The sequence below is a fragment of the Pholcus phalangioides genome, unplaced genomic scaffold (genome assembly GCF_987345545.1).
Source record: "Pholcus phalangioides strain wild (caught in Gottingen) unplaced genomic scaffold, Ppha-v1.0 ptg000005l_1, whole genome shotgun sequence".
Lineage (NCBI taxonomy): Eukaryota > Metazoa > Arthropoda > Arachnida > Araneae > Pholcidae > Pholcus > Pholcus phalangioides.
The window spans coordinates 4,506,555-4,533,114 of NW_028301598.1; the positions used below are offsets into that span (position 1 = coordinate 4,506,555).

The 26,560-nt window shown below is 39.1% G+C and overlaps 2 protein-coding genes across 3 annotated transcripts in view; one reads left to right on the forward strand and one right to left on the reverse strand.

The window, feature by feature from the left end:
- Positions 1 to 1,410: 1,410 nt before the first annotated feature.
- On the reverse strand, positions 1,411 to 16,620 carry LOC149085761 (noggin-like). The gene is made up of 3 exons (XM_089232167.1): positions 16,545 to 16,620; positions 8,365 to 9,098; positions 1,411 to 1,498 (listed from the first exon to the last, which is right to left on the reverse strand). The coding sequence occupies exon 2, from the start codon at positions 9,085 to 9,087 to the stop codon at positions 8,398 to 8,400; it is 690 nt and encodes a 229-aa protein (XP_089088293.1). The 5' UTR covers positions 9,088 to 9,098; positions 16,545 to 16,620; the 3' UTR covers positions 1,411 to 1,498; positions 8,365 to 8,397.
- The window catches only part of LOC149085762 (U3 small nucleolar RNA-associated protein 6 homolog), a 78,968-nt gene continuing 55,237 nt past the window's right edge, over positions 2,830 to 26,560 (forward strand). The window contains exon 1 of one of the 2 annotated variants that reach the window (XM_089232166.1): positions 2,830 to 3,009. The gene's annotated coding sequence lies outside the window, so the exon portion shown is untranslated. Of the gene's footprint in view, positions 3,010 to 22,463; positions 22,545 to 26,560 lie in introns of those variants that run through there. The other variant, XM_089232165.1, reaches the window with a different exon arrangement.

Genomic DNA, 26,560 nt, shown 5'->3' on the forward strand with positions numbered 1-26,560 from the left:
CATAGGAGCGAGTGAGAAATGGGAATTTAAGTCAGAGTGATCTCGAATGATATAGAGGTGTTTCAAAATTACCTATACGTTAATCTGAAAGTTTTTCAAGGCGCATAAACCAGTTAATGGTGAATTTTTTTTTTAGTTTCATCGTCATCTTCTAGAGCAGTGGTTCCCAACCTGTGGTGAGCGCATACAATGGGCTGTTCGGGGGTGATCGAAAAATGGTCACGGGGTGGGGGAATGAGTAGTTTTTCAAAAAAAAATGGTGAAAATTTAACAAATTTCCTACGCTCTGAGAACCTTCCAGGAAATTCGAATTTGGAATTTTTTTGGAAAAAAAAAAACTATCACTTCTAGTAATACGGAGGAACCCAATGCATTTCTACGGATACGTAAGGTTCATACGCATAATCAAGTGCGCATTCACAATTTCTACGCATTCTCCCCTTATAAGCATGTCCAAGGGTGAACAAACATCCTACGTATTTTGAGAGGTACAAATACAAATACAACGCCACAAACTGCCCAAACTGCCAGACAAAATGCCCAACGAGGTGGCTGATAAAAAGATGCCCATAAAAATATGGATGTCATATAATGTACGCACGCCTTCAGCACATTTTTAAAGGCACGCGATACTTACAAGGTGACGTACGTGAGAACTATGCATTTCAAGGAATACGCGCACCTTCTGCCTATTTCTAGGGATAGACAATCCTCCCAGGCATTTTAAGGGTTAGGCACAGAAGGCATGCGTAAACCTTGAAATGCGTAGAAGGCATGCGTTGCTTACTCTTCATCAAATGCGTAGCACAGAAGATGGCATCTGTGAAGGGTACGCAGCGCATTTAAGGGTTACGCATGCCGTCTACTGCTTTTTAAGAGTGGAGGGGACTATGGTGCTCTTAAGACGGTCCTGATTTCAGTTTTTGTCCAGTTTTGGATATTTCATTAAAAAATATTTTTAAAAATTTCCACATTATCGCAAAGCAGTTTTATTCAGTTCTACTTGGTAATGATGATACAGAAGACAATTATGCCAAGATAACCTTCCTAACAAAGAATAGTGACACTATATATTACAAATTCCTGATCTAATAAATGCACACCACAGATGACGATAGATTGTGCAAGCAGCACAACTTTTATGAAAATACACACTTCTGCAATGATGTTATGACAATTATGCACTAAAAATATATAGATACCTAAAAATACATTCAACATCAATACTATATTCTACAACATTCAAAACACCATTTCGCTAAGCTATAACAACACAATTGAACAAAATGGGAAAAGCAATTGATGAAATAATTTTGATCATTTTTTTGATTGCGTCAGGGCATGTTCAATGCGCTCGACATGGATTGACTTTACTTTCAGAGCATGCGCATAATCACGTTCAGCCTTGTTTTTGTTTTCTCAAGCCTGCTTTTGGTTTATTACCTGGCGCCGACCGCAGCCAAATCCGAGGAAAGTAACAATATGCTTGATGCTGTCTCTGTAAAAAAAAAAAGCATGAAGAGAGAGAAAAATATAAACTTGTTTATATTAATGTATGGTTTATAAAACTTGAGTAAGACGCGTTGTACAATTTGTTTCTTGTATTTTTAATAAATCACGTGTAAGGGTACGAACGTAGTGCACGCTGGTTTCTGATTCCGCAAGTCTGTGCTGTTACGGATTGGTTAAAAAACCTGAAATTCAAGTTTTGAAACCAATCTGTATCGGCGCGGATTTGCAGAATCAGAAACTATGTTCGTATCCTACGACGCGTCAGATGCGTTGCATGACTCGTTTAAATATGCTTATTGTGCTGTGTAAGTCGTTTACTTAGTATACAGTCGCTTTCGTGGCCCGGGGTATTTGGTGGGTGGGAGACACACACTCATACTTCCGGCACAACTCAATCGGTAGTAAATTGCCTATGGCGATAGACCGGAGTTGTGCTCGGTTTGAATGAATGTGTAAGCCGTTTAAAGATGCGACCTGAAAACTGGGACCTGATCTCATTATCATGAGGTCCCTTCTATACTTAAGGTCTCCTGGCTATGCCCGGGTGGGCCAATGCGCTAAGCTAAGACGGCACTGGTCACGACACAAATGTGATTTCCTAGGTGTTTTTCGAGAAGGGTCGTACAAATCTACCTACAGCTATGGACTCTTAAGCCATGGGTCAACTATCTAAACTTGATTTGCGCGGACGTCTGAGATGGGTCGTACAAGAACAATTACAGCTAGGGATTCTGAGCTATGGTCATGATTCAAACTTGATTCACAAGAGCTTCTTAGATGAGTCTTGCAAACCCACTTAGTCTTTTTATAAATGCACTTATTTCGTCAATGGTTTCACTAATTTCGAAAAGCAAACAGTCCCATGGGCTTACTTCTTGTTGAGTTTGGGTCGCGGCTGAAAAAGGTTAAGAACCCTTAGAGTATAGGGGAAAGTGTTCCATTGAGAAATCAATTTTAAAAAGTATCTGAGTTTGTCAACGCTAAAATACGAGTCCTTTTGGGAGGCGCGATATCTCGTCAATACCGTTTGAAGGGTTAAGAACTTGAAAGAATTTATACAGAATTTCGTAGAAGATTTATTTCCCTGAGGCATTTCCATCGTTATTTCTAGCTGGTGGATTGCAAAAGCATTTGTACGTGAAGATGGTATTGGTCAGTAAGACAGAGTTCTCCATTTTTCGGCCCAGCGCACCTCGTCACCCCCAATGCGCAATTTCTTATTGTCTTCTTCTCTATTTCTTGGATGGCGATGCTTTTCTTTGTGCGTGGGTGTCGACACACATAACTTAAGAGATTCCTCTCTCTCTCTTCGAAGCCATAATAGTTCCGGATGTCATCCTGTCAAGACCTATCTGCATCTCTCTCTCAATGGATCCCAAATCGCTTTAGGAGTGAGCTTCTCGGTCAACGTCACTATTAAATTTTCACGGGCTTATGATTCTAAGATTATTCTTACTGATAAGCAAGAGGATAATTCCTTTGAAGAAAAAGAAACAGGTACGATATTTTGTAATCGTAGCTTACAATAGTTATTGTTTTTCGTAGTAAATTACTTTCCATCTCAGTATAGTGGTAAATCTTGTGTCACTATCGTAAATTATTATGTTATGTCTTGGGTAATTGTTGGTTATTTTCTTTCAAAATACCAGGGTGTTTATGAATATCGACATTATTTTAAGGAAACTTAAAAATTCAGTATACGGAGCGAAATTGAATCTATAATAGCTCATTTCATTCTGTATGATCTGCACGTTCTGCCAAGGCTCTTTTTTTTTTCAATGACGGTAATCTTCACCATACTGCTTTTGAATTTATAATTTGTTATGGTTGCAAAAAAAAAAAAACGTTACAAACGCAACACTATGTTGTTCATCAGGTGACTATATGATCTGTATTTTACACTGTACATTGTCCCAGCACAGTATAGTTTCACTTACTTCTAGATTAAAATGTATCGTTTTTCCCGTTCTGAGAGAGAGAGAGAAGCTTATCCTATTATTTTTCTTTACTGAAATCAAGGTTGCGTTATTTTCATACGATGGTGGGAAAGAAGTTTAAGGACAACCGAAAAATCGCCATCTCTCGATAACTTGTGGACATGAATATATGAAAATGTTAGAGCGATAATAACAAGTGGAACAGGGGCTGCTTAAGCGAAGGTGCAAGTAGTGCGTTGCACCCGGGTGGCAGGTTGGAAGGGGCAACAGCCTCGGCTTTTGTTTAGACACTTGAATTCATAAAATTTTGAAACACATAAAAATTTACGTGATGCAACGTGCTCTCACTCTTTTGAGATATGCTTTGACAATGAAGACGAAGAGAAAAGTTGGGAAATAGACAGGGTCTGGAGCCGTAGTTACGGAAACAAGAATGGACTCTATTCCACACGACAAGTGTGCAGGTTTTGATGACCCCAACCAGTAATTTTTCTGGAGCTGCCAAAGAATTCGGGATCTCACTCACAGCGGGCCCCTGCACTCCCGTAGTTTCTGCTTTGGGAACTTTACAGTAGATGTTTTGGCGTTAAGGATCAACTCTATGTTTCAGATGAATTTATAAAACTCTAGCCCAAAAAGAAAAGGAAATATGATGATCATCAAGAATAGCTGCTGTAATGTGGAAAAAGTTATCTGGTATAATCACAGAGTAATAATACTATATCTTAAGTCTATGGGTATAATTGAGACAGCTCTTGACCACTAAAGCAGGACAGTTTCTTTGAAAGCGGCGCGTAGGGTCCAAAACATTTTGTTGGGCAAAAAATGATGTACGGCTTTGGACGGATAAAAAATCCGGTTAATCCCAAAGCCCCAAGGCTAAAACCCTTTCAGCCTTGCACAGGGTCATCTTTAGGGGTACCACATGATGATTTGCACCAGGGTGAGGTCGATCCGCCCCTGGGTGGAACTAAACATGTTTCCAGTGCAAATAACTTTGATGAGTTCTGCATTGCTCCAGAAAAAAATTGTTTAAAGTAAAGGTGAAAACCTGGAGAAAAAAATATATAACGACTCACACACACGCGTGTTCTTTCTGACTTCGGGGAGAGAAATTTGAATTTTTCTCATGTTGGCGTAACAGCCGAGAATGATATGAATCTTAGAAACACAGCGAGCGCATGATCGATCATGCGCTGTGAAATCAAAAAATTTTTTTTTCTGATCGTGTGAAGATACCAAAGACAACATATTTATTGGATAAATTGAACGAGCGAAAAGTTTGTGTCAAAGAAAACGTGATGTCTGTGTGTGGTCATGAAATGGTGAGAAGAATGAAAAGATTGAAGACTTAGGTACCTCTCATAACTTTTAGACTATTTATGTTCCAATAGGACAATGTTCCTGCATATGTTTGAAAATCTAAAAAGTGTTGGTTCGAAACCAATTAAGGTGGAACCTCTCGAAGGGTCATTGAGAAGTCCTTTCCTTAATTCTGCGAAGCACTTGCGTTGCATTTTGACTCATGAACAGTGTCGTCTTAACGCATGGGCCTCAAGGGAAGAGAGGCCTCAGAAAAACGAGAAATAGTTGAATTTTTCGAGAATTTTCCGTGTAGGACCTCAGAAAAATCTCTTGACCCGGGAATAAATGATACTTTTAAGACGGCCGTGCCCATGAAGGGTATAAAAATGGTACCCAGTACGAAAACAAACACGATGTTATTGCAGTCATTAAACAAGCTTGAAGTACCAAAGTATGTTATTGACGGTTATACACAATTAGTTATTTATACCTTATCTCTATCAATGACATCCCGAATCATAAAGAAAAAAGGTGTTTTCATTTTCTTGATTGCAACAAAATTTTTGAAAATAATTCTCAATTGAAAAAACCCTCTACTATAATTTAAACGTTTCTTTTTTCCTGGAGCAGTTCCTGGAAAATGTTTGGTTCCACTTGTGATTATGGCTCTAAAATTTTTATATACAGGGTGGGCAAAAAGTAGAAACTTTAAAAATTCATAAAAACCGGAAAAATAACCGAAATAAAAAACGGTTTGCAGGGTTAGCATCGCTAGGTCACGGGAATTTTTTTTAAGACAGGTGGTGCTGGTGCGAGCGACTTCGGTGGAAATATGCAAATAAGACGGTTATAACATCTTGCGCTCCTAATCCACCAGCTCACCATTGTAAATCGTGTATGTGGACCTGCTGCATTCTGTTGTTGCTGGATTTGTGACTCGCCTGCAATGTGTGAGTGATGTTCATGTGGAACACGTACTGCTGTAATAAACGATTTGGCGGCATTCTGTTCGTTATTTGCGTATCTTTTCTTTGACTTGTGTACGTCAGTGACACCTATCGGCTGTTTTTGAGGGGTTTCTTTTCCTGTCTTAAAAGAATTTCCGTGACCTACCGATGCTAACCCTGCAAACCGTTTTTTATTTCGGTTATTTTTCCGGTTTTTATGAATTTTTAAAAGTTTCTACGGATTTTTTTCGCCCACCCTGTATGTACATCCACTGGTTTTTGAGATATGACGATTTTTCGGCATAATTTAAATTTAACATTCTGAAATTTTTTATTCTCATTACAGTAATTCTAAAAAAAAATTCGTCCATAAATTCTGAAGGGTTTTTTTTCATTAAATCTAGAAAATTTCCTTTACTCATTACAAAATTGTTTTCTTTAATTTTTTTCTCTCATTTATTCCAGAATATTTTTCTTTAATTTATTGTAAAAAATTTTCCTTAATTCATAATAAAATTTTCCCTGATTTATATATTCTAATTTATTTTTCCTCTAATTTGTTCTAAAGCGTTTGTTTTAATTAATTTTAAAAAATTTTCTTTTAATTTATTCCAAGGTTTTTTTTTTCCTTTCATTTGTTCGATAATTTTTCCTTTTATTAAATCAAAAAAAATTATTTTCATTAATTCGGAATTTTTTTTCTCATTTAATTCATTCTGAAATTTTCTCTTTTTCTAGAAAACTTTCCTTTTATTGCTTTTAATTTTTTTTTTGTTTTCATTTATTTCTTTTTCCTTTCATTTTTATTCTGATTTTTTTTTTCGCTCATTAATTACTAAATTTTTTCTCTCATTAGTTCTGATTCTTCCTTTCATCAACCACGAATGTACACTGATCTTAAAATCATTTCTTTCATTAAATCCAGAATTCTCAGTACATTTTGCAGGGCCGTAACTAGGGTTTTTGCAGCCGGGGCAAACATGATTCAGCCGCCCCCACAACTTTAAAATTCGATAATTTTGTAAAGGTGCTTTTTGTTCCCACTAAAACTGCCCCCTCTAGTTACGGCCCTACTTTTTGTCTTATCATATTTTTTGCGGGGTGGGGGTATTTTGATCATTTTAATGGCATTGTGTGTGGGTATTTTAGGCGTCTTATAGCAACTATACGCAACACGACTAAGCATCACACAGAAGCTGTACACAGGACCACAACTAGATGCTTTGTGCGCTGGGACAAGTACGTATATTGACACCCCCTTGAAACGTTGAAGGAGAGGTTAAAGGGTGAAATTTGCACCCCCTCTGGTCCGGCGTCCGGGGCACCAGACTCGCCTGTTCCTCCACCCCTAGTTGTGGACCTGGCCGTACAACGTAACTCACAGCTTTAATGGCTTTACACAGCACAATCACCATCTCATAGCAGATATACAAGACAACTCAGCATTTTATAGCAACTAAATACAACACAGCTATACAAGCATTTACACAGCACAATAAGCATTATCCAGAAACACGTCATCCCCCCCCCCCACTCCCTGTTAATACAACAGATACGGAAAACTGGCTCAATGAAGAGATATCGGTGTTACGGGAAGGAAAATTCATCTCTGCCCTCACCAACTAAGCTATGAAATATACCCCTCCCCCGGAACGTTTCTATATGCTGAATGGATCCGTACAATGGATGGATGCAGAATTCTGCTAATAGCTCGCAAATGAGATCAGAGCCACCAGATGACGACGTATATGTGTGCCGAGAGACGTCACTCTCCCCTGTTAATATGAGACCCCGGAAAAAGGTGGACTGGGGTTCGAGTCCCCATGAGTGCTCCATGAGGGCAGAGTTGAATTTTCCTTTCCTGCAACACCGATATCGCTTCATTGAGCCAGTTTTCCTTATCTGTGGTACAATAAGCACTCTTAACGGTTTACACAGCACAATAAGCATCTTAGAAGCTATACAGTGCAGCTAAATATTTTATAGCAGCTACACAACACAACTAAACATCTTTCACAGCTGTGTTATACAGCACAGTAAGCATTTTATAGCAATCACAACGTATTTTTATCATTTGATCATTTTTTTGTCGCACCGCGGTCATTTTCTGCACACGAAGACTAATTAGACCGGGACCTACAATTTATTGCCGATTCCGAACGGCAGGCTTACTTTTATACTCACCGAGAGGTTGGTGCGCTAACCCCTCGATTTGGGACTCAATGCGGTAGCAATATTTTCTGTGGTCATGTCAGTTTTCTGACAAGGACGAACCGGTTATCGAACTTGTGACACCTCTAAACAGCCTTTGGTACTTTAGGCGAGTATCTTATCGACCTGGGCTACCGCGCCCCATGTATTTTTATACTTTCTGTGGTTATGTATGCCCTCTTGGTTGCTATAATGCATGTACACAAAATAGGGGTTTAAGAGGCCCAAATAATTTTTGAGCACTAGGGCCTTGAACACGTTAAGACGGTCCTATTAAAGTTGCCCGGATGTCAAATTTCTTGTGATCCAAGTTCTCCCCTCACCAAGTGGCCTTGGGGGTTTTAATGAACTCAATTGAGTAGAAATCAAAATTTCCTATATAAAACTCAAAATACGAGCATTCCACAGGTTTGAAACGCCACTGTTTGTATGTAAGTACGAGTGGAACTCACCATGTGTGTTTACACGATCCACTTTGAAATTGTTCAGCAACTGCATCGGCACTCGGTGACTTGAGGATACTGTACCTTCAGCCACTGGCACTGAGAGTGAGCCTCCCAGTTCTGGCAGTGCCAGCGCAGCAGAACTTTATTCGTGGATTTCTTAGGCCTGCAAGACATACCCTTAGGGATGGAGCAGCTCGCTTTCTGGATGCACGTGTTTTTCAAAAACCATCTCGGCCAGAACCTAGGCCCGAGGTCCGTCCACTTCTGCAGCAGCGGGCAGTAGGTCTGAAGCCATAGGAGATCCCGGAATCTTCTCTTGAGCTTGTTGCCCAGGGTCAGGCGGACTTTGCGACCGTCGGAGATCCTTATATTCTGCAGATCGATCCTCTGGAGATATTTTGGCAAAGGACCTACCGGGACTATTAGTCCGGCCTTCGACTGGCGGAGCTTCAATAGGATGGTGCCGTTCGGGTGTTTGGTAGCGGATTGGGGCCGGTTCTCGCTCATCACTCTCGTGTCGTAATATTGGCCGAGTTGCTCGCGGAGGACAGCTGGCCTGATGTTTTTATCACCGGGATCATACTGGATACCGGCGGGCTCGATTAACTCTATAACTGGAAGATTATGAGAGGGATGAGGCCTGGCTGGTGCTGGTTTCGTTCGGACGGCCGAAATCAGGGCCAACATGCTGAAGATGAATATCGGAAGGATGAATCCCTTTTCGTACATTCTCTTTCTGACTGTGGGAAAAATACATAGAAAGATAATCAATTCTGTATAATAGAGGCAAAATAAAAAGATTGAACGCTGATTCATTTTTTTTTTCAAGTCATGAGCACCATCATTGACTTACACAGTAGAATAGCATTATGATATATACCCAAATGAAAAACTGCAAGACACACACGCTAATTCTCAAATGAAACCTAAATATGTATGTTTGATTCGATATTCGATTCGTACCACGAGAGTACAAAATCGGAAATAGTTATTGAGCACTTTCCGGTGCATGGGGTCATTCAAGTATTACGTGAGCATCGATGGGGGGGGGGTTTCCGATTTGCTGACTTCTGATGACAAGGGGGGGGGGGTTGGATGATGCTTACGTCATAAACCACCCTTCATGGAGATATGAAATATTCTTAATGGCATCTTATTCGGTGTGCCAAAAACGGAAAAAAACCTTTCGATAGTTATTGGGCACGTGAAACAACATTCTCCCTATTGATAAGTCCAGAGCCACTTTAGTGATCTCTAAATGTTTCACGGATCCTTCAAGGGCTCAGGAAATGTGTCCCGGCTGCTTAAGAGCTTTGGAACTGTGCAACGCATCACTGAAGTTATCCGTAATTATGCCACGGATCACTTAAGTAATTTGGGAATGTTCCGCGGGTAACTTCAGTGATGTAGAACCGCACTGAGAGCCGCTTAAGTGCTCTAAAACTGTGCCAACCGTCACTCAAGAGATTTCGAAATGTGCCACGGATCGCTCAAGTGTTATGGAACTGTGTCGCGGGTTACTTAAATAATCTTTGAACGTGAAGGGGATCTTTGAGAGATGGTAGAGATCTACTTCAGTGATCTGAAAATGTGCCACGGGCCACTTAAATGCTCTGGAATTGTGCCACGGAATCATTTAAGCGATTTGTAAATGTGCTGCTTAGTTCATTTCTGCACAATAAGGTTTGAGGGGACAAGCCACATCAGATAACCTTAAGGGCCTTATTTGGTCTGCGGGTTAAGGGTTTACCATGTATGGCTTAAAGGGTGGGTCCCCCTGCCCCCATCTCTCCCGCGTACGTTTCTGATCCCACCAATATGCGTTAGGAGGTGCTGACGAAATTTTGCTTACAAGGGAGGAGTAGGTCAGAGTTTTGCTGACTTTTTCTGTCAAGGGAGGGAAGGGGGTCAAAAATGGCTAAAAATTTGCTGACATAATACTTGAACGCCCCCCCCCCCCCCATCAGTAAGAAGCACGGTGCTCCTGAGCAACAGTTTGAAAGCGAATGATACAACGAATGGTCCATTTGAAGGGCTTGGACAGCCGCTTCCGTTCGGGTTTGCGCAATCGTTCTGGCATGGAGGGCTTGGAAAGCCGCTTATGTGCGGGTTTGCACAGCAACTTACGTTCGTGGGCGTGCCTGGGCAGCAACTAGTTCGGTTCTTGTTTGCAGGGCAGGAGTGCCACTTTCGTTCTGGTTTGCAGAGGTGGCAGACGCTGTTCGACCCTTAGAAATGATAGGATTGGGATCCTACGAAGGTTTCCTACAAAGGGATGTAAGTCTACGAATAGATTTTGGAACATTTTACAGTCATTGAGTACTTTTCAGAAGAAAATTTTATCACGGAGCACTAATTTCGACAACACTTATACGTTGGTGCCGTGTATATTTTACGGTAAATGTGATGAATCTGGTTATTATGCATAATCACCTACCGTTTTGGTCAGTGAATATGCATAACCACTGATATGAATTTGGCGATTATGCATTATCACCGATTTAATACATTTACCGTAACATATGCAAGATAAGATGTTCCTCGAAAAGCATCGGAAAGGAAAAAATTCTGTGACTTGTATAAGAGCTGAAGTTCCGTATGGAAAATAATCTACTTGAATTCAATTGTGATATTGTTCTTTAAATCGTGATTGGGGGAAATGAAAAAATAAAAGTTTTAACGTGGTTCCCAATCAAAAAATGCAAAACAGTTAAATTTGCAGCATTGAGAAAGAAATTTATAACGAAAAATTTGAAGAAAATTCTATTCAGAAATCGTGATTGAAATTTTCGATTTCCAGCACTTTTCGCGAGCTAAAATGACCAGTTATGTAAAAACCTCAAGACTTACCACTCAATAATTGCCATTATTTTCAAATCAAAAGCAACAAAAAAAACGAAAGTTCTAACTGCTGAGATTGCGACATAATTTTCGGTCGAAAGAAAGAGCAAATTTTAACTAATTTATATTGAAATGTACAAGTGTAAAAATTATTTAATTTTCTTATTTCTCTCAAATATTTTTAAGGATGAAAGTATTACAATTGAATTTTAGCTGGCGATTTGCTATATTTAACTTCGACTATCAAATGGGCCTGAAAGTAAATCACCTCGTACATGTGTGAGGGCAACTCTGGAAGGTTTTAGCTGTCAGTTAGAGACAACTTACGTTCTTGTTTGCACTTTCGTTCTGGTTCGAAGGGCTTGGACAGTCGCTTTCGTTCTTGTTTGCACTGTTGTTCTGCTTGGAAGGGCTTGGACAGCCGCTCCTGTTCGGGTTTACAATTCCGTTTTGGTTTGAAAGGATCGGACAGCCGCTTTCGTTCTGGTTTGTAGGGCTTAGACAGCAGCTTTCGTTCCTGTTTGGACTTTCGTTCTGGTTTTTAGGGCTTTGACAACAGCTTTCGTTCTGGTTTTTAGGGCTTGGACAACAGCTTTCGTTCTTGTTTGCACTTTTGTTCTGCTTGGAAGGGCTTGGACAGCCGTTTTCGTTCTGGTTTTTAGGGCTTGGACAGCCGTTTTCTTCTGGTTTGTAGGGCTTAGACAGTAGCTTTCGTTCTTGTTTGGACTTTCGTTCTAGTTTTTAGGACTTGGAGAGCCGTTTTCGTTCTGGTTTTTAGGGCTTGGACAGCCGCGTTCGTTCGGGTTTGCCCAATCGTTCTGGCATGGGGGGCTTGGACAGCCGCTTATGCGCGGGTTTGCACAGTAACTTACGTTCGTGGTCTGACAACAACTTCGCGAGTCGTTTAGCCCTATTTCATGCACTCTCTTACAGTCCTCTTACACTCCTCTATTGACACTCCACCCCATAAATGTTTTCGAAGTTCGGAATCTCTGTCGAGAAGCACTTCGGCACTTCATTTTGATACAGGTAGAAATTTTGATCCCATGTGCCGTTTTTTGTGTTATGGATATCGTTCGCTTTACGCGATCTCACTTTACGAGGTTTTTCACGACGCGATCATTTTGCATACCAATTAATCGCGTAAAAATCTCGCGATAGAGTATGGTTCCTATGGTCTTTCTGATATGTACATCTCGTGATAGATAGAGTGTGGTTCTTGTGGTCATTCTGCTACATATATTTCGTGATAGTGATAGATTGGGCATGGTTCACGTGTTCCTTCTGCTATGTGCATCTCGTGATCCCTTTGCTATGTACGTCTCGTCATATATATAGAGTATGGTTCCTGTGGTCCTTCTGCTATGTGTACATCTCGTGATAGATTACTTCTGCCCCTTCTGCTATGTGTACATCTCGTGATAGATTACTGTCTTCATACCCCTTCTGCTATGTGTACATCTCGCGATAGATTACTGTCTTCATGCCCCTTCTTCTATACATCTCGCGATAGATAAAGTATGGTTCCCGTGGTCCTATCCGTGTTTCGTGTTCGCCTTGTGCTCCATTCAATATGGAGGTTTTTTAAAAAAAATATTCTTGGATTTAATCACCGATCTCTTTGTGAAGCACCAAAAAATCCTTGACGGAGCATATTTTGGTATTCCCGGGATTAGATCTTCTTAGATCTTAGAAATTATGAAATATTTTCAGTGCTAAAGTGTAACCCTTCGACGACAAAGTATTAATAAGGATCAACAGCACTTCATAAGATCTCATCCAACAGGGTGGAGCAATGGTCTCTATTTCGGAGAAACTGTCTTTTTACAAGAATTTGAGCTTGAAAAGTTTGCCCTCAAACTTTGGAACTTTCAACGCGTTCCACAACAGGTTGATTACCCTCAGAATAAATGAAGGGTTCATTGTAATTCTTTGGGGTGTGGGCAAACGGCCTGTTTTTCTTAAAAGCGTGAGAGCAATCGATTTACATCCATTTTCGTCACATTCTATGAGACATTTTCATTGGTGACCAGAGCAAAGCCTCTTTGATGTTTTTGACTGCCCTCAGATCAGAGGTTTTCAACATTTTAGTTCGCGTGGAACCATTGATAATTGTGAGACTATTCCATAGGAACCCAAACAAACACAAATGCACCCAGTGGCCAAAAAATCAGGAACACCACTAATATCGTGTGAGACCTCCTCTGGCTTTGATAACAGCAGATATTTTCCTAGGCATGGACTCTACAAGTTGCTGAAACCGTTGAGGAGGAATATTAGCCCGTGCTAACGAAATTGCAGCTCTTAATTCCCTAAGATTAGAAGGTGATGTTTCGGAGCTTTTAACAGACCTTTCAACATCGTCCCCCAATTTGAGTTGAGATAGGGTGATTGAGGAATTGGGTGACTTGAAGCAATTAAAACTCTGAATTATGTTCCTGAAACCAATCTGAGATAATTTCAGCCCCGTGGGAGGGTGCATTGTCCTGCTGGAAATAGCTATCATCATCAAGAAATATTATGGCTATAAATGGTTACACGTGGTTGGCAACAATGCGGAGGTTTGAAACATCCGCACTGGCATTAGCGGATGTTTCCAATAGAAATAAGAGACCAAGAGGATATACCAAGAAAACGCACCCCAGACCGTGATTCCGCCGACATCCACTTGAACAGTTGTCATGTGGCATGCCGGATCCATGACTTCGTGCTTCTTGCGTCACACACGAATCCTGGCATCAACTTCATGGGGAAGAAATCTTGACTCGTCAGACCAGAAATCTTGACGTCAGGCAACCTTCTTCCCTTCTTCAAGTGTCCAATTTCGGCCTTCTCTAGCCCACAAAAGCAGCTTTCTTCAGTTTTGCAGCGAAATCATAGAGGCTGTTGTTGGTCACTGGCTGTTAAAACCAATTCGCTTTAAGATCCATCTTGTAGAGCGTACGGATATGCTTTGCAATGATCCTAAGTTGCATTGCACTGCAATTTGTTGCGTTGTAGCTGTTCTGTTGCTGCACACAATGTGTGTCAGTCGCCTGGCACCTCTTTCTCTCACAAGTGATTTCCGTCTACTATTCCGATTTCCACTCGAAGTTTTTTGGCTTAGCTGCCATTCTTTGAAGACTGCAGATACCGTTGTACGAGAAAAGCGAAGAAGGTTAGCGGCTTCGAAGATACTAGAACCGCCCTTTCTGGCGCCCACAACCATGCCGCTTTCAAAGTCACTGAAATCTCTTGTTTTTCTCATAAACAGAGATATTGCAAAGTTAACTGGACCAGGAGAAAGCTTTTTATCAGTAAACGCGGTTTATTACGTCAGCGTATGTGCTGCACGGAAGAGTCGAAGTTTAAGTGAGGGATGTTTCTAATTTTTTGTACACTGGGTATTTCTCCAATATAGCTACCCAGATTACAACACCAATGAAAATTTTTACAGCTTTTCATATCGTGAAACTCTTAAAAGCTCTTGTGGGACTCAAACACTAGTTGGAAATCTATGCCATAGAAAACTGGGATACCATTAAGATAACTCTGAGTGACCAAGGAGATGATAACACCTTTTTTTTTAGTATAGCAGTATTGGTAGTATTTTTCACCTCTAAAACAAGAGTTATCTTCAACAAGGCTTAAAAAATGAATATAATACATATAATATTAATTTCTGAATGCTTAATGTGATTACAAAAAATAATTAAATTAATTAGAAAAATTTACATTGTGCATCGATAACAATGCATCGTTACAATAAAAAGTGTAAAATAAAATAAAATAACAGAGCAAAAAAAAAATCTTCCTTGTGGTACCCCTTAAAACAAATAGGTCCTGGAACGAAATCAAAACTAATGAATAAAGTTAGTACATTTTCAAAAGCAGCGTCTTTTCCGCTACTTTTTCCGAAGGTGTTAACGTCACCGTTAATGGATATTAACTGTTGCAGCAACAGTAAAAAAAAAAGTGAAATCCAAAGAGACAAGATTTACGACCCGCCTCTCTTTCTCCAAACAATATTTCCCGTTCCCACTGTTGCTAGACAATATCCAATGTTAGAACTTGTATCTCAACCAATCTTTATCAAATTTTACACGTAGCGTAATAACTCACTTATATTCAGTACATTTCCAACAATGGTTTCAGACATTGATATTGACTCTCGGATTGGTTACATTCGTAACATCGTGGTTATCAATTATTGCATTTTGTAAATGATGCGTAAATATTACTTCGTATATATATTCTTGTTCATTTACTATATTCTAATTTTTCGGAGATCAACGATTAATAATATGTAATTGTGATTGTCATTTGCAAAATTTCTATTCATAGTAGTATTTATCATCCCTAACAAGAGTTAGCTTCAACAATGCTTAAAAATGCATATAATATTAATTTTTAAATGCCTAATATTCATGCAAAAGTTAATTTAGCCGATTGATTAGGAAATGTACTTCTAAAACTACCCATTGCGCATCGATAACAATGTATCGTTACAATAAAAAGTAGAAAATATGAAAGTTTTCAAAAACACTTCCCACTAAAACAAATCGGCCCTATAACGAAATCAAAACTAATGAATAAAGTTATTACATTTTTAAAAGCACCACCTTTTCCACAAGAGGGTGTTAGCGTCGCCGTTAATGGATATCGACTGTTGCAAGAACAATAAAAAATAATGTATTGTTGGGAGAGTAATTTCATTCGTAAGAGATAAGTTTTTGCGACTCGGCTCTATGGCTCCAAACAACGGCAAAACAAAATTTCTATTCTCACTGTTGCTGGACAATGCCCATTGTTTGAGCTTGCATGTCACCCAGTCCTTATCAAATTTTGCATGTAAAAGAATATTATAAAATACACTGTGTGTCATAACACATCACTGTTCGGAATATGTCTAACAATGGTTTTTAGACGTTGATATTAACTTTCGAATTTCTATCTCGTACTCATAGTTACCAATCAATACATTGTTTAAATGATACATAAATACTATTTCACATATACTGCTTTCTAATTTTCCGGAAATTAACAATTAATATTTTTATTGTCATTGTTACTTGCAAAACTTTTACCACTAACATGGACATCTTAATAATGCAATGACGAAATTAATGCTTAAAAAAATATGCATGTAATAATAATTTTTAAATGCTTAATAATCGTGCAAAAGTTCATTTAACCGATTAATTAGAACATTTAATTCTGAAACTATTCGTTATGCATCTATAACAATGCATTGTTACGGTGAAACGTAGAAAATTAAATAAAAGGGCAAAAAACACTTCCCTGTGGTACCCCCTAAAACAAATGGGTCCTGGAACGAAATCAAAACTAATGATTACAGTTATTACCTTTTCAAATGCAGCGCCTTTTCCACAAGAGGGTGTTAGCGTCGCCGGTTAATGGATATCAACTGTTGCAATAAAAAATAATGAATTGTTAAAAGAGTAATTTCTTCCCAAAGAGATAAGTTTTGCGGCGAGGCTCTGTTGCTCCAAACAACGGCAAAAGTTTCAGATCAAAAGATGGTTTCGCGCTCAACTTCTAACTGCTTTATACGTTTTAATATTCAAAAAAGAAAAGAAACAACAACAACAACAAGAACGACTCTTTTTCTCCGGGACCCCGAGTGCGGCGGGAAAAACAGGAGGAAAAAGGAAACGGTGGGGTCCCAAAGCCGACATGTCGTCTAGACTCCAGGCCAGTCCGGAACCACGACGCCTAATACCAAGTCTCCAATTTCCCACCGCCACCGACAACACACACGTTTATACCTCGGACTATTAGAGCTCTGGAGGTGACATCCTAGATTTTTCCCGGACCCCTCTACCTCCCCTTTTGTGATCCTTTTTGCTCGCTCCGGAGGATACATTTTTCCCGTTTTATCCCAGCCGACATCTCCGGTTTCTCACGCTCCTCCTCCACCTCTCCCCGGGGTATATTATGCATGTCCCCTTTTTTCCCCCCTCTTGGCCAGGTCCCCGGGAATGTCGCTGATCCTTCAGATTTATATGCCCTGGGTCCTGGGACATGTTTACTGTCGTATTTGTTATGGTCCCGGAGAAAGAGAGAGATATATGAGTTCCCGGGTTTTTGGCCCGGGAAAAACGAGGAGCTTATATACAAGGAGAAAAGATACCTCTCGCGGCAAAAACGTCGAGAAATCAATATTCTACGAGAAATTGCCCTTAATAATTATTATTATTAATGCTACAATCAATTTATTATGGATTTTATGGAACTTCCAAATAACGATAAAATTCGAAATTTCAATTTTTTTCTTTGCATTATCTACACATACGTGTAATTTTTAGCAATTATTTCGAAAATTAATAGCAGGTATCATCGATATAGTAATTGAGTATTTCATGATTGCTTAAAAGCTTAAAACTGAACGATTTTCGTGATCAAGTGATTCAAAGTGTTTAACGTGGCGTGTGACTGTCCTGTGAAGTTTTTAATGAATCACATAACTTGTGTGCAATGTCTGAAGAACTGCATGACTAGAGTAGTGCGAGAAACATGTATAGCGTTGCATGCGTAGACTAGAGTGAAGTGCATACACTTCACTGTGCATGACTTGACTTGACTTGCGTGAAGTGTCTCTACAAGAGCGTACCGTTACGTGACTAAATTAACGTGAAGTGTCCATACCAGGAATCTTTAATCCGTTTCTCGCGAGCACTGCGGTGCTCCCTGAAGCACTTAGAATGCTCGATGCTCGTGAGCACTTGATCAACGTCTCAATTAATCACTTTGCACAAATTTCGTTGAAAGATTAAAATCATATTGATTTCAGGCGTACGTTTGTCTGACTTGCCGTAAGGGGGGGTGCTCTTCTTTTGATGATGGATACTGGCAATGCTCGCGACTTTCTTTCTTTCTTCAAAACCGAGCACAACTCAGGTCTATCGCTACATAGTGAGTTGTGCCGGAAGTGTAAATGTGTGTACGTAACGCTCTGAGCGCGTATCTAATGTTGTGTCGGATTTTCCAGTGCCGCCACCTATATTTCAGTACCGAAGTGTATTCATTGAATATTTGTACCGTTTGCAGGCCTGTTGCTATCTGTGGAGAGAATTTTTTAACGGGGATATCGGCTCACATTTGCATCTCGAAGTTGGGAACCACAGAAAACCAACTTCAGCTGATCACCACTGCGGCGAACTGAAACTATTGCTGTCACCTATGAAATCAAATTAAAAAAAATTTCGCTTAGAAAAAGGTTGAAGACCTCTAGTCTGTACTGTTGCATGACTGACCTAGTGAGATATATCTACGATTATGGCATTGCCTGGACTAGCGTGAATTCTATACGGTTGCACGACCAGAGACTAGCGTGAAGTGTGTACAATTGTGGCATGCGCCCAGACTAGTGTTAATTGTCTTTTCTGTTATGCTGTTGCATGACCTCACTAGTATGAAGTGTCTATAGCATTTTTTACCAACGTGGGCAATAACGACCCCCTAGGGGCGAGGGAATGGTCCGGGGGGGGGGCGTTAGAAGCTACGGATATAACATAGGATCCTATAGGTTAGCTTGCGTTGAAGGGCGATGGAGGAAAAATTTCTGAAGAAGGGAGTGATGGAAGAAAAAGGTTGGGTACTCTGGAAGTAATACATGCTCAATCCATGGCCCGCGGGCCAATTGAGGTCCTCGAATCCATCTCTAATGTGGTCCGCAATCTCAAACCTAATTTTGTAACAATTAACTAATCGGCACATTTCCAAATCACTTAAATTACCCGCGGTGAATTTCCACTACACTTGAGTGATGTAAAATTGCGAATCGCAACGAATTTTCAATATCTATGAATTTACCATGACTGAAAATAAAGAGTAATGAAAATTTAAAAAAATTTGAATTATCGTATCGGATAAAGTGAATCCTCGGATATTGCGAACGGAATTTTTAATGCCTTGAAATTTATTATAACTGACAATGAAGAGCTGAGTAATAAAACACTTATAATTGGATATGCGAATGAAATTTCCAGCATCTGAGAATTCGTTATACTGGAAAGTAAAGAGCTTTACAGAATTTAGTGAAACCTCGCTACAACGATACTTGGTATAACGATAATCCCTCTACATTAACATTTTTTTCTTAATGCCCTAGAGCAGTGGTGCGCAAACTTTTTGAAGCGTGACTCCCCCCCCCCCCTTCTGACCGAAAAAATACATATATTTCGACGACCCCTACATAGGCTGACCATATGTCCCGCAACCCCCGACATAGACTGCCCCGGGATATCCTAATTTTTTGCCAGTAAACATGCTGTCCCGAAAGCCCGTTTTGGAACGCTTGTTTCGATTTTGATAAGGCGATATTAACTTTAGGAGATTAGGTGATTTTTGACTAGTTACTCTATGGAAAATAACTTCCATAGAGTAACCATTCACAAACGTCATTTCCCACATTCTTTTTTTTGCAAGGGCATTCCACATTCACGATTCTGGCATGACGGAGCCGATAATATTGATTTTTCACAAGTAGAATTTGACAAAATTGCATTGCATGATGCGTGACAATTAGCTCAGCTGAATAAAGGCATTCTTTAGTTTCGACATATTTTAAAATAAAAATGAATTTCTTATTTGGAAGTTTTAATTTTGGAAACCCCATGTGGGGTCGTGACCCCCATGTGGGGTTTGCGCACCACTGCCCTAGAGCAGCTTTTCTCAACCTTTTCTGACTCGCAGATCCCTTTTCAGTAAAAAATTCCACGGCGGAGCTCCGTAGGCCTATTTCTTAATTATTCATCAAAGTTAATGATTTATTTTTATTGTTTATAAATATGTATAATTATTTTTTCAAAATTTAGTGGGTTTTTTTTTTCCTTCGAGCGGTCGTGGAGCCCCTGGAGAGTGCACGCGGAGCCCCAATGGCTCCGCGGAGTTCCGGTTGAGAACCACTGCCCTGGAGCATATTTATATCAAGGTTTCACTATAATGAAAATATTCACAAAAAAATCACGGTTATCGTATCGAATAGAGCGAACCCTTGAATATTCGAATGAAATTTCCAGCATCTTGGAATTCGATAGGTAATAAAATATAAAAAAACATATACAGTCCAATCCCGTTTTAACGAACACTTTTTTTCATCCCCCAGATAAGTTTACATAGGAACAATGCAAAAGTCCTGGAATTCCTTTATAACGAAATTTCATTATATCGAAGTGATTTCTCTGGTCTCTTGCAGTTCGTAATAACGGGATCCGACTGTAATTACCGTTTATCTGATAGAGTGAATCCTCGGATATCTCGAACAGAAATATTAAAGAGAGAAAGAGAGATAGAGGAGAATGTGTTTTCTCAGCCCAAGAAATTAAGAAAACAGATATTTTTTAGGATATTATGCTGAGGTGAACTCTGAAAGAAAAGGCATTTGTTCTCCTCCGGGACTCGAACCCAGGCCCTGAAGTTCAGAGGGGTTCCCAATGCCTCTACTTCAGCGCCTCATGTCACAGTGCGTTGGATGAGGAAGACAGGATCATGTCTCCAGTGGTTTAGACGGTAGCACGCCCGCCTGCCCGGTATGAAAGAGGGCCTGGGTTCGAGGCCCGGCGGAAACTAATTGATTTTTCTTTCAGAGTCCAAAAAGTATGTTACCAGAATTTTAAATATTTTCAAATTTACACACACACACACACAACACACACAATAACTGATGTGAGTGAATCCCAGGAAATTTCGAACCAAAATTCTCTTCTCTTGAAATTTACTACAACGGATAAGTTATCGTAATATCCGAGTATTCGATATATTCGATACGATAGTACCGATTTTCAATTTTTTTAGCTATTTGCATTCAATTATAACAATTTCAAAGGTACAGAAAATTGAGTTTGCAATATCTGGGCATTACCTCTATCCGATATGATACTCCTGATTTTCTTTTTATAATATAGCTCTTTATTTTCCACTATAGCGAATTCCAAGATGGATGGAAATTTCCTTCTGCTTTTAGAAGGTTTTGCTGTATCTGATGTGCTAAACACTTTTTTTTTAATTTTTTGAAAAAAATTTCTGTTGCTGAATGCTAACGATAATTCTCTCGAATGCTAAATTCTATTGCTAAATGCTAAATTCTATTGCTGAATGAAATGCTAAATTCTATTGCTGAATGAAATGCTAAATTCTATTGCTGAATGAAATGCTAAATTCTATTGCTGAATGAAATGCTAAATTCTATTGCTGAATGAAATGCTAAATTCTATTGCTGAATGAAATGCTAAATTCTATTGCTGAATGAAATGCTAAATTCTATTGCTGAATGAAATGCTAAATTCTATTGCTGAATGAAATGCTAAATTCTATTGCTGAATGAAATGCTAAATTCTATTGCTGAATGAAATGCTAAATTCTATTGCTGAATGAAATGCTAAATTCTATTGCTGAATGAAATGCTAAATTCTATTGCTGAATGAAATGCTAAATTCTATTGCTGAATGAAATGCTAAATTCTATTGCTGAATGAAATGCTAAATTCTATTGCTGAATGAAATGCTAAATTCTATTGCTGAATGAAATGCTAAATTCTATTGCTGAATGCTAAATTCTATTGCTAAATGCTAAATTCTATTGCTAAATGCTAAATTCTATTGCTAAATGATAAATTCTATTGCTGAATGTTAAATTCTATTGCTGAATAAAGTGCTAAATGCTAAATTCTATTGCTGAATGCTAAATTCTATTGCTGAATAAAATGCTAAATGCTAAATTCTATTGCTAAATGCTATTTTTTAAATTTCTCTAATTCCCGAAAACTTCGAGTAAAAGGGAAAATTTCAACACTAAAATAGAAAATGTTCTTTGGCCGAGTGAAAACTTCGACTCAAACAGATATTCGAGTTATCGCGAATTGAGACTGTACCTGGGTTTGATTAGATCACAAAAACATTTCCTAAATTTATTTTCTCCAAACTCATGTAAATACATAAACATCGCGAATGAACCCTGAAATAAATAAGGTAGGTAATGAATAAATTAATAGGTCAGTCATTTTTCAAAGGTCAAGGACTCGTTGTTTGCATCCAGAATAATCACGTCATAACCTCATTTAATGACATCCATTCGTCACGTTGCTATAAAAAGGAATCATGATAAAATTATATATTTTTTTTAACATTAAATATATCGACGATCTATAATAGTTCGATAACCTTAACGCACTAGTTATTACATTGGAAATTTTTCTTTTTTACTGAAAAGCTCCCTATTTTAGTTGTAAGAAAAGGAAAAACACGTTTTTCTTTCCCAGTTTCATCGATACTTTCAATGTATCGCATTTGCATCCAATGAGTTTGTTTCGGAATCTCAACAATTGTTGTGTTTCTAACCTGAAGGTGAGTTTTCGTATATTTTTATGTAAAATTTTATGATATTTTATTAATGTGCGGTGAAAATAAGAGGCCCGGATTCAAACAGGGAAATCACCAAACTATTGAAGATTTTAATATAGTATAACCCCTTTTAACGAACAAAACCCCCCTCTTTTACGGCCAAATAATAATTTCCCCTTGTATAATGAAAGTATGCATTTCAAACCCTCTGATAAACGGTCACTCCCTCTTTTACGGACGAATTTTTTGTCCCAATGGTGTCTGCAAAAGAGAGGTTTTACTGTATTAGTTTATTAATTTTACTAATTCGCGATTAAAGGGTCTTAAGCCTTGCAATGTTTGAGCCCCCGGGCCGTTAAACTCATCAACACAGCGTTGATTGAGCATGTTGATGCCGTGTTGTTTTTGAGCAATGCTGTGGAGGTGTTAGGGGGTAGAACCTAGTGCAACATAGGATCCTATGGATTGGCTGGATTTTGGGGGTGGCGATGAGAAGAGAAAACTCTGAAGAAGGGGGCGATGAAACAAAATGTTTGGAGAACTTTTTGTTTCATCGCCTAGACCAAGGGTTTCGAACCTAAAGTTTCTCGCAGAACTGTTGATAGTTCTAAGGCTGTTTCGCGAAACCCTTGATAATGATGAGGCTCTTCTGCGTAACTCAAACAAACATTTGAATATTTAACAAAAAACAACATGTCCATATTGTCATCTCAAAATCATCATAGCCCCAGGGCAAAATGAAAGAGGGCCTAGGCAGCACCTTTAATTAAACATATTTATTGTCATAAATCATTGTGCCGGATCTTATCGTGGAAGCCCCTATGCAATGAGGCCTCGCATGGCTCTCACAAACGGCTTGTGAGAGCTTCAGCCCGGAGGCCCGATATGATTTTCTCTCTCTCTCAACATTTTCTCTATTACCCTCAAGGGTATGCTTGGCAGGGCTCTAGTACGAGGACCTGTGATAAATCTTATTCTCGTTCTTTGTTTTTAGTTCATTATAGAGGAGGCCCACCAAATAACTCTCAGTCCAGGCAGCCTGGTTCTACGTTGTGGGGCATGTGTGGGTGAGCACCAAATAATCTTTCTCTGCTCAGAAAAAAAGTCTGTGTACAGGGAAGCATTCACAGTCACTTTCTGACTCTAAACGTCCATACGCTTTGCAAACCTAATTCAACGTCAAAAAATGGTGCCTTTCTTTGTTACGTTGTTTTTGTTCATAAGGGGCCGTTCAAGTATTACGTCATCATCGATGGAGGGGGGGGGGGTTCCCGATTTGCTGACTTTTGATGAGAAGGGGGGGAGGGGGGTTTGGATGCTGCTTACCTCATCAACCACCCTTTATGAAAATATGAAATATTCTTAATGGCATCTTACTTGGTGAGTCAAAAACGAAAAAAACCTTTCGATAGTTTGTGGGCACTTGAAGTAACATTCCCCCGTTGATAAATGCCCTACAGAGACACTTTAGTTATCTTTAAATGTTTCACGGGTCCTTCAAGTGCTCTGGAAATGTGCCGCTCATCACTCAAGTGATCTGCAATTATAGGCCGCAGATCACTTAAATAATCTGAGAATATGCCGCGGTAATTTGAGTGATGTAGAATTGCACTGGGGGCCACTTAAGTGCTCTAAAACTACGTCGCATGTCACTCAAGGGATCTCTAAATGTGTCACGGATCGCTTAAGTGTTCTGGAATTGTACCACGGGACACTTAAGAGATCTGTAAATGTGCCGTTTAGTTCATTTTTACAAAATTAGGTATGAGAAGGGCAGGCCGCATCGGATAACCCCCAGGGCCATATTTGGTCCTAGCACCAAGGGCCTTTATGCGAGTCAAAAATTAAGGGGGTCAAAAATGGCTAAAACTTTGCCTACGTAATACTTGAACGGGTCCCTAACCAATAAACGCGCAAAAATAAAATTGTATCAGTAAAAATGTACTTTTTCTAGAAAATATTGAAAATAAGTGCAGAATACAGTATATATATACGGTAGCATAGGAAAAGGGTGCATAGCAAACAGGGCGTATGGCATTTTACTAGTGAACCGTTGATCCTAGAGGCATACTTCCAATTAGATAGCTTCCAAATAACGTGTAGCACTTAGATATGTCATTCATGTTGCAAGGGCTGCATGATTAGAAAGTTGTCTCCCTGTCTCTCCTGATGCCAACTAGAAAAATTCCATGCTTCCAAGTGCAATATTCACTGAGACATTCAAGTTCTAAAAACGGAGAAAATTTTTGGGAAAAACAGCGTTAAATGCGGATAAAACGGTTTACACGTATTGAAAACTCTCTTATCTCTCCCCCCCCCCCCACACACACACACTCCAACATTTTTTAAATTCGAATATTTCATTGAACATTGCACTTGGGAACGTGGATTTTTTTTGAGTTGGCATCGGGAGAGACAGGGCAACAGCTTTCTAATTGGGTTTCGGCCCACGCGATGACTGTATAAAAAGTTAATTTTTATATTTTAATAACTATGCAGCCCCCGCAACATGAATGACATATCTGAGTACCATAGGCGGAGATATACTTGGAAGTCTGGGGGCACGATGATGATGATGTCAATTCATATATGCATATGTACATTAGATCAGTAGACTCCACCTTAGACGCTGGGGAGGATACGCTCCCCCCCCCCGTATTTCCGCCCATGCTGAGTACTACACGTTATTTGGAAACTTCTTCTAATTGGAAGTATATCTCTAAGATAAACGGTTCAGTAAAATGCCCTTTCCAACCCCACTGTTTGCTATGCACCATATATATTATATTACATGTAAAACGTCATTGGACTACTGCTGCCACCTATCAAGTAAAGAATATAACTGTAATGCTTCTCCGATTGAAACTGATGACTGGTTTTTGATTGGTGTGCCGCATTGAAAAAACACAATAGAGTACGATACTGACAAATATTTCTTGAGCAATAATAATAGTTGAATTGTCAAGTTTGCTTCGAAATTTTAACAGTTGTTTTTTTATGTGTGGTAAACTAACATTAGTAAGATGTGCAGAACATTGTCCTTGGCTTTTCGAAATTATAATCACGAAGAATATTGACCACTCAGCTCGATTCTGGTTTATACCTTTCTCGGTTGCAATTGCAAAAAAATCTTGCGCATCTTACTAATGTTAGTTTACCGCACACAAACAACAACTGTTAAAATTTTTAAGCAAACTCAACAATTCAACTGATATTATTGCTCAAAAAATATTTGTCAATATCATACTATATTGACTTTCTCTATCTGCGCATTAATCAAAAACCGGTCATCCATTTCAATCGAAGAGGCACAATAGTTGTATTTTTTATCTGATAGGTGACAGCAGTAGTTCCAGTTCAACGATGTTTCTTACATACATACAGGGTGATTACTTTATTACCCTTGCCGCATTTTACTGAAGAACCATTGATCCTAGAGTTACCAAAATAAAATAAAAAAATTTATACGGGCACCCTGTCCTCAAAAACCTTAATAGAAAGTTGTTGCCCTGTCTCTCCTGACACCAAAAAAAAAAAAATTCCCCTTTTTTAAGTGCAATATATATTCGCAGTGATATTTGAATACGAAAATTGGAGGAAAGTTGGAGGAAAAACCGCATAAACTAACGGACAACGCTTCTTTCCTTATTTTGTGCTGTTCCTTCAATCTGCTGATTTTTATAAAAGGCACTATCTCGTTAAAATTCAAAATAAAGAATATTTTCGCGAGTATTAGTAACAAGTAAGTTTTCTTCTTTGAAAGATCCGGGTTCCGGGATTTTTAAGGGCTCCATAGCGTTTGATCATGTAAAACCCCGGTTCCGTGGAACACCAGTTGGAAACCCATGCTGTAGGTCACTCTTTTTCGCCGCTCGCTGACCTAGTCCCTCGCTCTCTATTTTAATACACTGCTGGCCACCCAAATTGCAACACCAAGAAAGACAAGAGATATCACAACAATATTTATTTTGTAGATAACATGTTGACCAAGCATCAAATGATTAAATTTATAGACTTCT